Source organism: Python bivittatus, unplaced genomic scaffold, assembly GCF_059951505.1.
Source record: "Python bivittatus isolate LINGU-HERP-01145 unplaced genomic scaffold, Pbiv_v1 ctg000980_np1212, whole genome shotgun sequence".
NCBI lineage: Eukaryota > Metazoa > Chordata > Lepidosauria > Squamata > Pythonidae > Python > Python bivittatus.
This window is the reverse complement of record NW_028277125.1, coordinates 59,498,976-59,514,044: the sequence shown is the minus strand read 5'-3', so window position 1 is coordinate 59,514,044 and position 15,069 is coordinate 59,498,976. Positions and strand designations below refer to the sequence as shown.

Below are 15,069 nucleotides of genomic sequence, written 5' to 3'. Positions count from 1 at the left end.
TATCTTTTAGTTTAGTTTATCTCTGCCCATTTCTTTATCCTGGCCTCATCTCTTTTTGGAGTGCAGCCTTTGCCGTATCACTTATGTTGACCTATATTTAACATCAACTATATTTTTACCCAGATTAAGGAGAAAAGGTGTGCGTGTTACATCAAACAATACAAAAAAGCAAAAGTCATTTATGCTTTCTGTTTAAGCCACAACCTGTAGCATTCAAAGGTTTACCTGTTTATTGAATGTTGTATAACTTGGAAATGCTTAAGAAAATGAATAAGCAAAACTATATATGATTATAAATATATTTTATCATAGGTGCGTTAAGTGAAAAACAAGAAGCTCTAATTACTAAAAGTCCTGCATCAAACACTAGAAGACCAGAAGACCGGAATCTAGGTCCTATGTTGCCTGTCACAAAAGAAATTCTGCGTGAGTTCTATCAGCCTTTCAACAAAAAACTTGCTGAAGTTCTTTCTGATGAAGCTTTTTTATGGAAAAAGTCCTGATTTAACCATTTCAGAGCCACTACTGGAGAGAAAAAGATATATTTTTTAAAATTTTGTTTTTCAGATGTAAATAATTACCCATTGTGAAGTCACTAAATCTGCATTTTGATGTTTCTCTTACTTGTTATTATACAATATTCTTTTCCACACTGGAGTCCTTCAAGTGTGTTAGGGCTGTGACCCCAAGAACTTGAGTCAGCATGGGAACTGATTGAGGAATGATGGAATATGAACTGGATTTCCAAAGAAGAACATAATGAATTTTGATTTTTTTTTTCTCAACAAAAGAACAGTGTACATATAGGTTTGGTTGAAGCAATCTTAAATCCTCTGGTTTTAAAATAACTGTATTACAATACAGAAATAAGCACTATATATCTAAAAGGCACATTCATTCTCACTTTTAAAATATATCTTGCATTCTTTGGAAACTGTTTAAAATAGCTTTTTAACCATTAAAAGTTAATTAATTTTAACCTAGTGGTCTCATTTTTACTTCAACACATCATATTTAATTTAAATGAGGATGACCCTGGAATTAAAAAAAACTCCCCCTCCCCAAGAATATTAGACAACAGTAAAATAACAACACAACTGCCTTCATACAATGGTATCTAGGACAACCATCTCATTCCATTTAGGAATAAATGGTTTCCCCTCTAAGTAAATACAGTATTATTCAGCAGGTAGCCTTTGCACCCATAATAAGCCCATTAAATTTACCTGAAGTATGTAACTTGAAACATAATAAAGCAACTTGCTTAATAGAATGTTTTATTTAAGTGGGCTCAAGGCACAATTATATTACTGTTAACAACATAAGTCAAGAGTTTCCCACTTTCAATGATTAAATCAAATTGAAGGCTGAGAAGTTATACTAAATCACCAGATTAAGACAAGAAAACTCTGGATCAATTTACAAGAAAATAGAATAAAATGTTTGCGTGAGTTTGTGTGTGAGGGAAGTGATAAAATGATGTATTTCAGTTGCTTTATTTAAATGTTATTTCAATCTGTATCCAACATGGTACAAATCCAAGGACTACGGAAAAGAGTGAGAGTTTAGTCGGAACAGTCCTCAATTTAGTCTCAGGAAAAAGCTAAAATAATTAAAACTCCAAAAAGGATTAAATGTATTTAACAAGTCAAATTTTACCTAGTCAAGAAATATTGACCAAACTAATTCTGTGTTCTGGCTAAGATGGTCACTGCCTGATTGACTTTTGATCAGTTTAATTAATTGAAATCCTATGTTCTCCCTGCAGCAGCAAGGCACAATAGTAGTAATGAAAAAAGAGAAAGAACATAAAAATAACTGCTTCATTGAGTCTGGTAATTGTATCTCTAGCCATATTTTAAAAAGTAGCTCTTCATTATGTCCGTGTATTGATATCAGGATATCATCTACCATTAGATAGAATGCGGAAGAGACCTTGGGTAGCGGATTTTTAATACTGTGAAGAAACAGGGCGTCTTTAATGTGTTGTTGTCGTTGCCTTTTCTTTTTTTCCTATTCTAGTGGAATATGGGAAAGAAACTACCTAAAGAAACTAGCTTGGGACTCTCTCCATCAGTCTGTCCATCAGCAGGGTTATTCTCCAAAACCTGTACAGAATGGAATCAAATTTGATGTGGCAGGAGAAACCTCAAAAGAAAAATCAGAATTGAAAATGAAGCCGCAGCTGGCTTGGGATCCAAGAGAAAAACATTCCAGAAATTCCCCATATGTATTCCTATGAGAAAGGCAGTTGGGCAGCACCCTGGAAGCCTGCTGACTTTCCATTCTAAGCCTTCCTTACTTCTGGACACATGACCCAGTGCATAGGTAGCCTGCCCTGTGCTTCCCAGTGCACACAAATACACAGAGACACATCTTATTTTGTCACATACATGCTTCTCATGGAGATTGGAAAGAATTCCAGAAGCTATGTTCTGCATGCTTTCCCTACATTGTTAATTATGACAGAGGGAGTTTCTGGGATTTTTTGCCTCAGGGACCCAAATAATTTGGTTGATCCTGGGTACTAACACTATAGTTCAGAGAGAGAGATATAATAGAGGAGTTTGGAGATAAATGTGAAGAAGGAATGCAAGAATGGCTAAATAAGCCCCAACTTAGCCCTGGAAAAGAAGACGGGGTAAAAAAGAAACGATAATCCTACCTTGGTTCTCTTTGGTGTAAGGGAGGGCAAAGGGAAGCTGACAGGCTTTCAAGATTCTATTATGCCAACAAAAATAGCGTTCCAGTAATTCTTGTGGTGACCTGGCCTAACTCAAAAGGCTGACACTGGTGAGTGAGTGCGTGTGTGTGTGTGTCTACAAAACAACACATATCTATAGCTGAAAGTTTTGCAGTTTTGCTTCACTCCATAGTGATTTGAATTCTTAAATAGCTGAAAAAGCAAATTTTGCTCAGGAAACATTTAGTTCCGGAACATCTTGGGTAACTCAAATTGCTTAAGAATCAGCTGAAAGATGAGGTAGGGAAAGCTTGCAGCATTCTGTGGGCAGCAGAACAAAATTTCAGGAATCCAATTATAATAATTTCAAAAGAGAAAGTGGGTGAGAATGGATAAAACCTGAGCTTTCACTTCAGACAAGTAGAGAAGCTGTTTGTATGGCAGAATTTATTTATATATTTATTCATTCATTCCATTCAATTTGTTATATAGGCATATGGTATAATATTGCTGCTTGACTAGCCTTAACATGCAGACGTCTGTTAAAACTAGAATGAATAGTACACAAACAGTTATCTTCTTCAAGGTATATTGTACTCAACTGGGCCCTAATCATACTTTTCTTTCTTTCTTGTATCCTTTGTTCCATTTCTCCCCTATTTCTGATCTTTTTAGTAGTCTTTTCCACTTTCAAGTTCATCAGTTCAAATGCATATGTCACCACAACACAGACATCCTTGGATGAATCTGATGGAGAAATAGAACCTGATTAGAACATTTCACTGACTCAGATGCCAAGAGTTCCTGGTTTGATTCAGGACACGAATCAGCTGAAAGTAGCTGACCAGGACCTTGCTGTACAATTGCTTAAATGATACATGAAAGTCTTGACAGATTGCCCAGTCTGACAAAGTAGAGAGAAAAACAAATATCAGTGAAAAGGTTTAACATAAGCCTAAAGGACAATGCAGTCCATGATATTCCTAGAATAGAGGGGGGAACAATGCTCTTCCTGGTACCTGCCTCCCCTGTAGTAAGTTCCTTTCGCTTGTTTCAGCTGCCCCTTTTTCTAGCCTGGGTGACCGTGTCCTTGCTATTCTGCTGCCTGTTTTCATAAGCCTTGGAAGCTCTGGTCTGGCTGATGACTACATCATTTGATTTATAGTTAGGCTCTGTATTTTCATTTTAGCTTGAACTTTGATCTGAAGAAGACTCTGTGCTCTGCTACTGATGGTCTGTTAAAAATACTCTGATCAAGGCTGCAGTTTCAAGGAAAAACATCTTACTGCCATTCCCGTGAACAGATAATACAGAAAATGTAGACTCACATTGATTAGCTGGAGACTTATTACAACCTCCTGAACATGGCACAGCATAATACCAACATTCATCCACAACACTGTTGTATCTTTCTCTTCTGTTGGTATAAATGGATTTGGTACCAAGATGAAGTTAACTTTCTTGCTATCCCATTTTTTTTTTCCTAATGTGGCATGTGAGAGAAAACAATAACTCTTTATGTCTCTTACACATACACATAAATTCATCCTTTTGACTTGCTTATATCATTTGTCTGTCCTCTCCCACTGAGTTTTCTCTACACCAGGTTTTTCCATAATGCGCATAGTTCTTTGAGTTCTTGTTACATTCTTTGTCTGAGTTGTTGCTGTGCTGGAAACAAAAGAGTGAAATAAAAAATCAGCAGATGATTTCTGATTTCAGTAGTGAAAAATGAGTTTTTCTCCCCCTGGCCAATTTGGGAGTAGATCTACTGCTTTCAACATAGCAATATCAGTTGCTAGGGATATTGTTTCCAATGTGAGTGCACTGGCATTATTATTAGACTTGATAAAATACAATACAGATACACATTATAATACAGTTGAAGCACACTGTTCTAATTGAATCAGCTTTATGATATAGCACTTGCTCACCGGTTCCTGGGCTCTAAAACACAGAGGCTCTGTAAGACACAAACAGACAAGTCACTAGTTGTAGCTTGGAATAAAAAGAAATTTGTTTTGGGGAGTTATTTCATAAAGAAGTTGCTCTGCTTACTAATTGAATGAGGAGGTGGCAACGTAGCCTACTGTACCTGGCAGTATTCTAGTCCATTTAAATGAGAGAAAGTAAAGAGCTCTTTTCTTGAGCTGTTCTTTGTAGAATACATATTTGGCTCTCAATGAGAAGGAAAATGTACCAAAGTAAAAATGATGCCCAGCTGGAGTAGGTTTTCTGGCAGCAGTACATACTGTCAAAATACAAATTGCAGCAATGTCAACTGCAAGGCAACTGAGAACACAGGAATACTTATACATAGTGTGAGAAGGCAGGGAGAAGTGAGGGCCTCAAACGAACCATGTTTGCTAGGGGAGAGCGCTGTGCACCATGGGGCAGCCTTGGGGGGGCGGCAGGAGGGAGGAAAGACTGCAGGCAAGAGGCACGTTCGCACCAGAGTGGAGAGAAACGGCAGGGGGCGGCTGTCGGGTCAAGTGGGGATTGGAATGTGTATTGCGCTGATTGAGTGGAATGTCTGCGGTTTTGCGGTTAATTAGCGGCGCTCCGGGGCGGTAAAAAGGTGAGATTGTGAGCCAAGCCCTCGTAGGAGGGGGAGGACAGATAGGGGGTATAAAAACCTGTCAGACCTTGCTTCGGGGTTCCTCCATTGCTGCGGGAGGGACCCACCTTTGCAAACGTGCCCAATAAAAACTTCTGTCTACTGGACAACCGAACCCGTGTCTGTCGTTTTCTGACAAAATTGGCGAGCCAGCCAGGAGTCCTCGACGTGGACCGGACTGTGGGGAACCGGTGAGTAATCGGCCGTAACACCCCGTTGAGGTGTCTCCCGTTTTCACCGAAGTCGGGTCCGGGACGGGACTCCAATCGCCAGTCAGACAGAAGTAAAGAGGAAGTCGGCCGACGAGGGGACCTCTGGGAGGTCTGGTGAGTACAACCTACCCATAATCTCGGGGAGATTAGCGTGGTTACGAGGCGTTGGACGCCGCAAGGGGACAGAAGAGTCCGGGACCTTCTGTAAGGTGGGAAACGTAGTCAGGAAGGATGGGTAAGGCGCAGAGTAAGAGTGTAAGGCCAGGGGCCAGTGGGAAAAACGCAGTAGGGGGAATCCCCACGGATTCTCCATTAGGACAATTGTTGCAACAATGGGAGACACCCTGGTTGTGTCCATTCACCAGGGGTCTGGAAAAACCGACCATGATAACTTTGTGCAGTAAAGAATGGCCAAAATATCCACTAGTGGACCCCGAATTCCCCTACCATTGGGATACTCTTGGAATCCCCAGTAATTACTGGGTGACCCAACTAAAAAACTACATTGTGGAGCATAAAATGTTAACACAGGAACCCTATGTGGAAGTCTGGTTCCATGTTCATTGGGAGGGGCCTCGACCCAAGTTAGCCAAAATTTTTGTTCAAAAAGAACAGGAGGATGAGGAGGACCTCTGGCTGACTGGACCTCAATGGGGGCCGCCACCTCCTCCTCCTCCTCCTCTTCCTACCGCTCCCCCTCCGGCGCCCCCACCCTATGAGGGTGATGTTGAGCTGGACCAGCTGAACCAAGACATTCAGAACTTGCCCTTTATTCTAAGTTCGGCCAGTGCCTTCCCCGTCCTGGAGGTCCCGAACGGAACGAACGCACAGGAGGTGGCTGTCACCAGTTACTTAACGGTTCCCATCAAACCCAGTGAGTTGTGGGAAAAAAAAAAAAAGAGACCCTCCCTCGTATGCAAGAGAACGCCCATACCGCCGCCGAACAATTGGAACTTTTTCTCGGCCCGGTGGAATACTCCTGGGGGAACTGAATTACATTTTAGCCCACCTCTATACGCCAGAAGAGAGGGGCCAGATTTGGCGAGCTGCGCTCGGGGCTTGGGAGCAAAGGAATGCAAATGTCCCAAATGCCCCGGCCGCAGATACTAAATTCCCTCTGGCAGACCCAAATTGGGATCCCAATAATGCTGAACATCGGGAGAACATGAGAGGAGTTTCCCCCTGTACGACTAGGGGGGTCATGGTTCCCCAACCGGGACCCACGGGGAACCCTTGGTAAACATCACGGTGGGTCCCACTGGCGAGGAACAGCAGTTCCTCGTGGACACCGGAGCCTCTCGAACATCGCTGTGCCAACCGATCCCAGGGATTGCGAAATCCCGGGGCACGTCGGTATCGGTGATGGGGGTGGGAGGCTCTCCGGTCAAGGCAGACGTACTGGAGGGAGTGAGACTGGAGTGGAATGGGAAGGAGGTAACTGCAGATGTGTTACTGATCCCACAGGCGAGAGTGAACTTGCTGGGAAGGGATCTAATGGGTAGTCTAGTAGTGGAGTTGTGGAATGTGGAACAGGCAGAAAGGATGTGTTTGTTGCGAGAGGCGGACGTGGAGGTTGTGAACCCTGAGGTATGGGCAGGGGAGGGGGGGCGGGTCGGTTTCGCATCGCCCCAATTAGCATCCCCTTGAAACCAGGGGTGACGGGTTTGCGGCAAGCCCAATACCCGCTGTCCCGGGATGGGAGGCGTGGGCTGAAGCAACAACTGAGATGGACGGTGCTGCCCCAGAGGTACACCGAGAGCCCCTCTTGTTTGGACAGGCATTGGAAGAGAAACTCCAGGGGTTCCGGGCCCCTGGGGGTTCTCGGGTGCTGCAGTATGTGGATGATTTGTTGGTGTCTGGAGAGAAGGAAGTAAAGGTGAGAGAAGATTCAGTGGCTTTATTGAACTGGTTGGCTGAGGAAGGATTGAAGGTGTCAAAAGGGAAGGTCCAATTTGTGGAAAGGGAGGTCAAGTATTTAGGACATGTACTCCGGAAGGGCGAGAAGTTGATTGATCCTTCTCGGATACAGGGGATAATGCAGTTGAAGCCCCCTCATACTAAAACAGAGGTGCGGCGGTTTCTGGGTCTAGTAGGATATTGCCGGCTATGGATAGATGAGTACATGAGCAAGGCTCAGTTTCTGTATGAGAAGTTGAAAGGATCATCTGACAGGGTAGAATGGACAGACGGGGACACAGAGAAGTGGGGAGAATTACGAAGGAGCCTGGTGACGGCCCCGGCTCTGGCTGTACCGAACTTGCCCCCCCCTTTTCACCTATACGTTACAGCCCATGGGGGAACTGCCATTGGAGTGCTGACTCAGAGACGGGCTGGGAAATATCAACCAGTGGCCTTCCTGAGCAAAGCCCTAGAACCAGTGGTGAGGGGATGGCCGACTTGTGTGCAGGCAGTGGCTGCCGCTGCTGTGTTAGTGACAGAAGGGAAAAAACTCACTTTTGGGAGCCCAGTGATTGTCCATTCACCCCATCAGATCTTAAGTGTGCTTAGTCAGCAGGCGGCTGCTTGGATGACAGAAGGGAGGATGTTGAAATATGAGACAGTTCTCCGGATAAGTCCTGATGTGGTGGTAGGAACAGACAGGAATTTGAACCCAGCGGAGTTTCTTGCGGGGGAGCGGAAAGAATGGGAGCCGGCGGAGCACGAGTGCTCCACCCTGTTGCAGCTGCAAACAAAGACCCGGGAGGACCTGCAGGAGGTCCCGCTGGAGGAGGGTGAGGTCTGATTTGTGGATGGGTCTAGCCGAGTAGAGCAGGGACAAAGGAAGTCAGGGTACGCGATAGTGACTGCGGAGGGAGAGACAATAGAGAAGGGGGCACTACCAGCGGACTGGTCGGCTCAGCTGTGTGAAGTGCACGCTTTGAAACGGGCACTAGAGTTGGGAAAGGGAGTGTCCCTCACCGTCTACACAGACTCGCGATACGCCTGGGGAGTAGTGCACACTTTCGGGAAAATTTGGCTGGAACGGGGTTTACTCACAGCTGCTGGAAAGGGAAGGTTGCAGGGAGGAAGCAGGTCATTGGGTTACAATTGAGGGGACCCCAGTAGTGAGCCGTGCTGACATGAGGGGGATGGTGGAGAAACTGCACGAAGGGTCTCACGGTGGGTGCAGGCTTTGGTAGACACTGTAAAGCTGTGGTACTGGAGCCTGGGGGTTCGATGGGAACTCCACACCCCTTGGCATCCTGACTCCAGTGGGAAAGTGGGAAGGGCCAACGGGGTGTTGAAGCAACATCTCAACAAACTGGGATTGGAAACAGGGCTACCTTGGACAAAGACACTTCCGGTTGCCCTGCTTCGAATGCGGACAGCCCCTCGCAAGGATGTGGGGGTCTCCCCATTCGAGCTGATGATGGGAAGACCTTTCCTGGCTCCAATGGGAGAGCCTATCCCCGAGCTAAAGGATGCCTTCCTGAGAAAGTATCTCTTGGTACTGTCACAATCTCTCTTGTCTCTAAGAAAACAGGGACTCCTCGCTCAACGGCCCCCTTGCTGAAAGACCAACACCCCCACAAGCCAGAGGATTGGGTCCTGATAAAGACGTGGAAGGATGAGAAGCTGAAGCCGTCTTGGGAGGGACCATACCAAGTTCTCCTGACAACTGAATCAGCGGTTCGGACCTGACAGGGGGTTGGACCCACTACCATCGGGTTAAGCGAGCTCCCGACCCCCGACCATGGACTGCCCAACCGGGAGACGGACTCAAAGTAAAACTTAAAAGGAACTGAACTAAGGCAGGGGAGGAGATGACCAACATAAAGGCGTAGAATTGGCACAGACAGCTTTGATCACTGGGGATGATCCCCGTGGGGGGGGGGATGTTCTATCATTTTGGGTCTTCTCCCATACCAAGACCCTGGACTAATCAAAGGCAAATGGCTCTAAATCTCTTGGGGATAACCAATGCAACTCAATGTGTATATTTCAACAATACCCAGAACCGTACCCCCATTGCCCTCAAAAGGTCCTGCTTTCACTTGTGGAGGGGTCTATAATATCCCTTACGCCTCAACCCCTCTATACCTACCTAAAGGTTTCTTTTTGTTATGTGGACATGGAGCTTACACCTATGTTCCAGCCTATAGTTCAGGGGGCCCTTGTGCCATAGGGCGCCTGACCTCTCTATATGCCCTGCCTCCAATGCAAGCGCACCCATCAAAAGAGAAAAAGAAAAAGGGAGCTGCCATCTGATTGTGAGAGTGATGTGACACTCTTGTCCGAAACAGAAGCCATGGCTCTGGCCCTCTCCTTAGTAGGGGTTCCTGCACTAAGTGGAAGGGCTTACCTGGACCTAAGGAAGGTGGCCTGCCTCCTGGCTAAAAGTGTCAACCTTACATCCTCTCTCAGTGCAGCCCTCACTGAAGAAGTCACTGAGATCAGGAGGGCGGTCATTCAAAATCGGATAGCTATAGACTATCTCCTATTAAGGGCAGGACAAGGCTGTGAATCTTTTCAAGGTCTTTGTTGCTTTAACCTAACCAACAATGAGAATTATATTGAAGCAAAACTAGCCAAGTTGGAGACCTTAGCCTCTCGCATATCCGAGGATCCAGAGGGATGGAATTGGTCGTGGCTCACTAGTTGGTTACCTAACTTTGCTTGGTTAAAACAACTTTCTGTACTAGCCATTGGCTTCATTGCCTTACTGGTCCTAGTATGTTGCTTAATGCAATGCCTCCCTGCTTGTGGGAATTACCTGTCCCAGTGTGTGAAGCCCCGGGTCCGGGACGAGGGAGCAATCCTGTTAGCCAGGTTTGAGGCCCAACAGAGGCGTGAAAAGAAAAAGGGGGGATTGTGAGAAGGCAGGGAGAAGTGAGGGCCTCAAACGAACCATGTTTGCTAGGGGAGAGCGCTGTGCACCATGGGGCAGCCTTGGGGGGGTGGCAGGAGGGAGGAAAGACTGCAGGCAAGAGGCACGTTCGCACCAGAGTGGAGAGGGGCGGCAGGAGGGAGGAAAGACTGCAGGCAAGAGGCACGTTCGCACCAGAGTGGAGAGAAACGGCAGGGGGCGGCTGTCGGGTCAAGTGGGGATTGGAATGTGTATTGCGCTGATTGAGTGGAATGTCTGCGGTTTTGCGGTTAATTAGCGGCGCTCCGGGGCGGTAAAAAAGGTGAGATTGTGAGCCAAGCCCTCGTAGGAGGGGGAGGACAGATAGGGGGTATAAAAACCTGTCAGACCTTGCTTCGGGGTTCCTCCATTGCTGCGGGAGGGACCCACCTTTGCAAACGTGCCCAATAAAAACTTCTGTCTACTGGACAACCGAACCCGTGTCTGTCGTTTTCTGACAATAGGCATGCATGCATCCATGCAAACTCACACACTCAGCAGGATCCTCTGGATGTTTAAAAACTTTTTTTTTTTTTTACTTACGTATTTTACTTAAATAAACAGTTACATTCTGCCTGTTCCATTCACAGAAAGCCCATGTTCCAGAGAGGAATGGTGTTCTGGAAGGGCTGAATTAGTTGTTCTCTCTAGTTGATTGCTGTATACAATAAAAATACAGTAATAAAAATACATAGCAAGGATGAAAACAATAGCAAAATACATATTTCTATCAGTGATAAGGAGCATTTCTGATATTTAAGTAATGAAGTTAATTGGGCTTTCCCAAGTGAAAATGACTAAAGACATCCCCCTTCCATAAAGCCTTTGAACAGTTGATGGACTTCTTTAATTCAAAGATTATCTTGTTCCCACATGCCTGAGAATTTTCCCCTTTTATTCTCAGGGGTAAAGAGCTGGTGATAACCAGCAGGGCACTGCAATCCAGTTTGGACAGGAACCAGTACTAGCAACACTATCACCTCAAATGCAACCATTTTGAAATGTCCCTTTGCCTTAAAATGATTTATTTTGTCAAGTTGTTGCCAGATCAAGTGTTATAACTCCCAATGCACAAGATAATTATGGTTTGCCTTTAAGTTCCACTAATTTCCTTTCAATTATAGGAATGAAGGGGGGGGGGGAAGAGTCAGTGTGGATCCAAAATTACTAAGGAAAGGGTGGATTTAAAAATATCCATTAACTTCTGTTCAGTCACTTCAGAACAGAGTAGGAAATAAACTCTCAGAAAAGCCCTATTCAACAGTTGGAAGAAAATATATACTAGCCTTGTTCCAAGACAGATTTTTACATTTATAAAGAAAACAAAACATTATTGCCTGTTTATTGCAGTTCTCAGACATGTCTTTCTTCAACCTAATAATCTTAATTTAAACAAAGAAGTTGCTTCAACTTTGTATCTGTCATCTTGCCAGGAATTAATAAAGTTTTCCAAGTAAACTAAAGGCATTTTGTATATAAAAGGCATTAAACTCTTTGCTAGAAACTAGAAAGCAATTTTCTTTAGATACCTCATACAGATTGTCCATGGACATATGTTTAATGTTACCCTGATCCTTGTCCCCAACCCAGGCTCTGAGCCAGACCTTTGACAATACCAGATTCAAGATTAAAAAAAGGTTATGTTGTGCTGCCATCTTCTGTCCACTATGGAGAATGTTGTTCTTGGTAATGAATATACTTCTGATAATAAAAAAACACTGAAATGTTTTGAATTTTTTCTTAAATTTGATACTAGACAGCCTGAAACAGTATGGTGGAAAGAACATCCTATGTATTTTGTATAAAAGCCTCAAGCTTGCTAGGTTACAGAAATCTGCACACTTCATTTCTATTTATCATTTTATTACATGTATTTTATATTGCTGCACAGAAAGAAAATTAGGAGAAAACAAGAATGAGAGAGAGAGAGTGACAAAAGAAACTAGCCATAATTACTGCCAGGAGTACTGAAAATTACCATACATTGATTTGTGATATCTTTTAGTCTACAAAGGATGGTTCTCATAGATGTTGAGACCTCAGCTCAGAGCAGTACAGTGCAGCTGAAATTTCTCAACACACATTTTCTTAAGGGGGGCAGGGAGTGTGGACAATGGATGTATCTTTTTCTCACCCTTTCTCTAAAAAAAGAACCCTACTGTGCTTAATACTGCCAACAATGGGCAAGTTCCTTAAAGTCATCACAAAAGAACTCTGCATTTTGTCTTTTCACCTGGTCCTGCTAATCCTTTAAGCCTCTTAATTTGAGTCAAACAGACACTCACAAAAGTATTCTTTCAATGTTGGAAAAAGGTGGCAGTTGCATGGTGTCAATTTTGAATCATATGATGTGTGGAGTAAGATCCAACTTCCAAATTGCTTCTTGAGTGTTTTGTGAAGAACAGGCCCAGCAAAAATTTCTCCTTGTGCTTCTAAACTCTGCTTAACCATGGTTTCAAAATTTTGAGTGTTGGAATGTAGTGGTCTGAGTTGATAGTGGTACCAAACTCAAGGAAATCTGTGTGAATAGCATAATCTGCAGTTCTAAAAACTGTAACCAGGAGTTTTCCTGCCAAAAAGGAAAGTTTTTGGTGATAATATTTTATTAGAAAAGTTTCCTGCCAAAAAGAAAAGTTTTGTGATAATATTCCAGGGAGTGATGCTTTGTTTCTGAGCCATAATGATCGGCCCATGTTTTGTTAGCTGCATGATGCTGTACAGAAATTCCTCACCTTCATTCTTGTAGCATGACAACAATTGCTGGCAAATTTCAACTCTTGAATCTTTCATATCTGCTGTCAGCATGCAAGGAATTCATCTTGCACAAACCTTCCAATATTGAAGAACAATAATATGACACACATGTTCCAGTGAAATGCCAAGCTTGTCAGCAATTTCCCTTTGAGTGATCTGCCAATTGTCTTTAATCACTTCATCAATCTTTCTTGCCTTGAAATGCAACAATTACTATCACAAATTGTCCTCTTCATTCTTAATCACACACATCCTTTTCCTGGTTTACCATTTTTACATTTTTTTGACCCAGTGATGCACAGTACTCATGTCAACACAATAAAAAACCTGCATTTGGTAGTAAATTCCAACTGAAAGGACTCCTTCGGCAGTCCAAAATTCAATCAATTAAATGTCCTGCTTAAAGGACACTGACAAGTACTCACTGCAGGTTTCCATTTCATGAACAATAGCAACATAACCTTTTCTCCTAGCAACTTCCCGGTAACTGAAGTGAAAGAACAGATGCTGAACAACTTATCAAAGCTTCTAGTGGATCAGTACTGCCATCTGTTGATGACTTTTAATGTGGGAAGCATTACTTTTCCTTCAACCCTTTTGAAATAAAGAAACCTGAAAAAGAAAAGTACAGAGGAAGAAACTTTTTGAACTTGAAGGAGATAGATTTACTGTAGATACCAAATGGAACAATCTAGGGAAAACAAGAGTAGAAGAAAATGTATCTATTGGAGCTGTTTTATGTATAAAACGGATATGGACAAGTGTAGAGGAAGAACTGACTCAGAGATCTTTTGATTCTGCATTTTTATTTTTTAAAGTGGTACATTTCTTCTTTCAATGTACTAGACTGGGTCTGAAACACCTACTCGAGGCACTAGTTAAGTATTACCAAGAAGATCAATTACAAATTAACTATGATAAAACTAAATTTTTGGGAAAAAAACCCCTACACCTGGAAAATTCAAGATCATAAAATAACACAAATAGAAAATTTTAGTTACAGTGGTACCTCGGGTCACGAACGCTTCTGTTCACGACCAATTCGGGTCACAAACAGCACCGTTCGCAAAATTTTGCTTCCGTTCGTGAATGCCAGATCGGGTGACGAACAGGATCCGCGGCCATTTTCCCTCCCATGACACGTGGTTGTGGCTTCCTGTAGGGAGGGGGACTCTCCCTCCAACCAATAACCGCTCCCCACCCGCCTTCCTGTCCTCCACGCCAGAAGTCGCGTCGAACAAGGTTAGCGTTCTCTCTCTTCATACTGTATTTTGTTTCATATTTTTGTGGTTTAAAAAAAAAAAAACATGGTTCAGAATGGATTAACCGTATTTACATTGAACCTTATGGGGAAATTTGATTCGGGTCGCGACCAATTTGGGTCGCGACCAGAGTCACGGAACAAATTAAGTTCGTGAACCGAGGTACCACTGTATTTGGGCATTTTATTTAACTGTGTTGTAACCCGGCAACATAATTGCAAGGCAATACTTCTGAAAGCAAAATCCACTATGACAGCCTTGCTTCAATATTTCTACTCAGAAGGAGGAAGATTTGCTCCTGCAGCAATACAAGTTTTTAATGCCAAAATTATATCTCAAATTTTGTATGGAGTTCCAACTTGGATCACATTTGCTAATAATAACATAGTATAACTGTAGGCAAAATTTTTAAGTTCTCTTTTAAGTGTTCCAAGCTGTGTTCCAAATTCTCTTATTCTCTTGGAAACTGGGCAATGCCCTTTGGAAACAAAGTCTTGATTAAGCATTCTTACGTTTGGGTTGCAAATATATGTTTTTAAAAACAAGGAAAGGTTGCTTCAGGAAATCCCAAATGAATCCTTTGTACATATGTGGTTAAACAGGTGACTCAAAAGATTAGTCAGATTGCCACTGATCCTGATTATTTATTCTCCAGAGATATGTCATCAGCATTTCATTGTATCAAAACTATGGGA

At 43.3% G+C, this 15,069-nt stretch overlaps 1 protein-coding gene and 1 long non-coding RNA gene across 3 annotated transcripts in view; one reads left to right on the top strand and one right to left on the bottom strand.

Annotated features, from left to right (window-relative positions):
* The window catches only part of CHST15 (carbohydrate sulfotransferase 15), a 78,986-nt gene extending 78,007 nt beyond the window's left edge, over positions 1 to 979 (top strand). For both annotated transcript variants that reach the window (XM_025166780.2, XM_007428418.4), the window contains exon 8: positions 313 to 979. In XM_025166780.2, the coding sequence (XP_025022548.1) occupies positions 313 to 503 (191 nt within the window). In that variant the 3' untranslated portion in view covers positions 504 to 979. The remainder of the gene's footprint in view (positions 1 to 312) is intronic.
* Positions 980 to 1,101: 122 nt separating this feature from the next.
* LOC148213599 (uncharacterized) overlaps positions 1,102 to 15,069 on the bottom strand; it is an 82,951-nt gene continuing 68,983 nt past the window's right edge. The window contains exons 4-6 of the long non-coding RNA XR_015794389.1: positions 10,902 to 11,016; positions 4,618 to 4,646; positions 1,102 to 4,354 (exon numbers count right to left, since the gene is read on the bottom strand). This is a non-coding gene — a long non-coding RNA (uncharacterized LOC148213599). The remainder of the gene's footprint in view (positions 4,355 to 4,617; positions 4,647 to 10,901; positions 11,017 to 15,069) is intronic.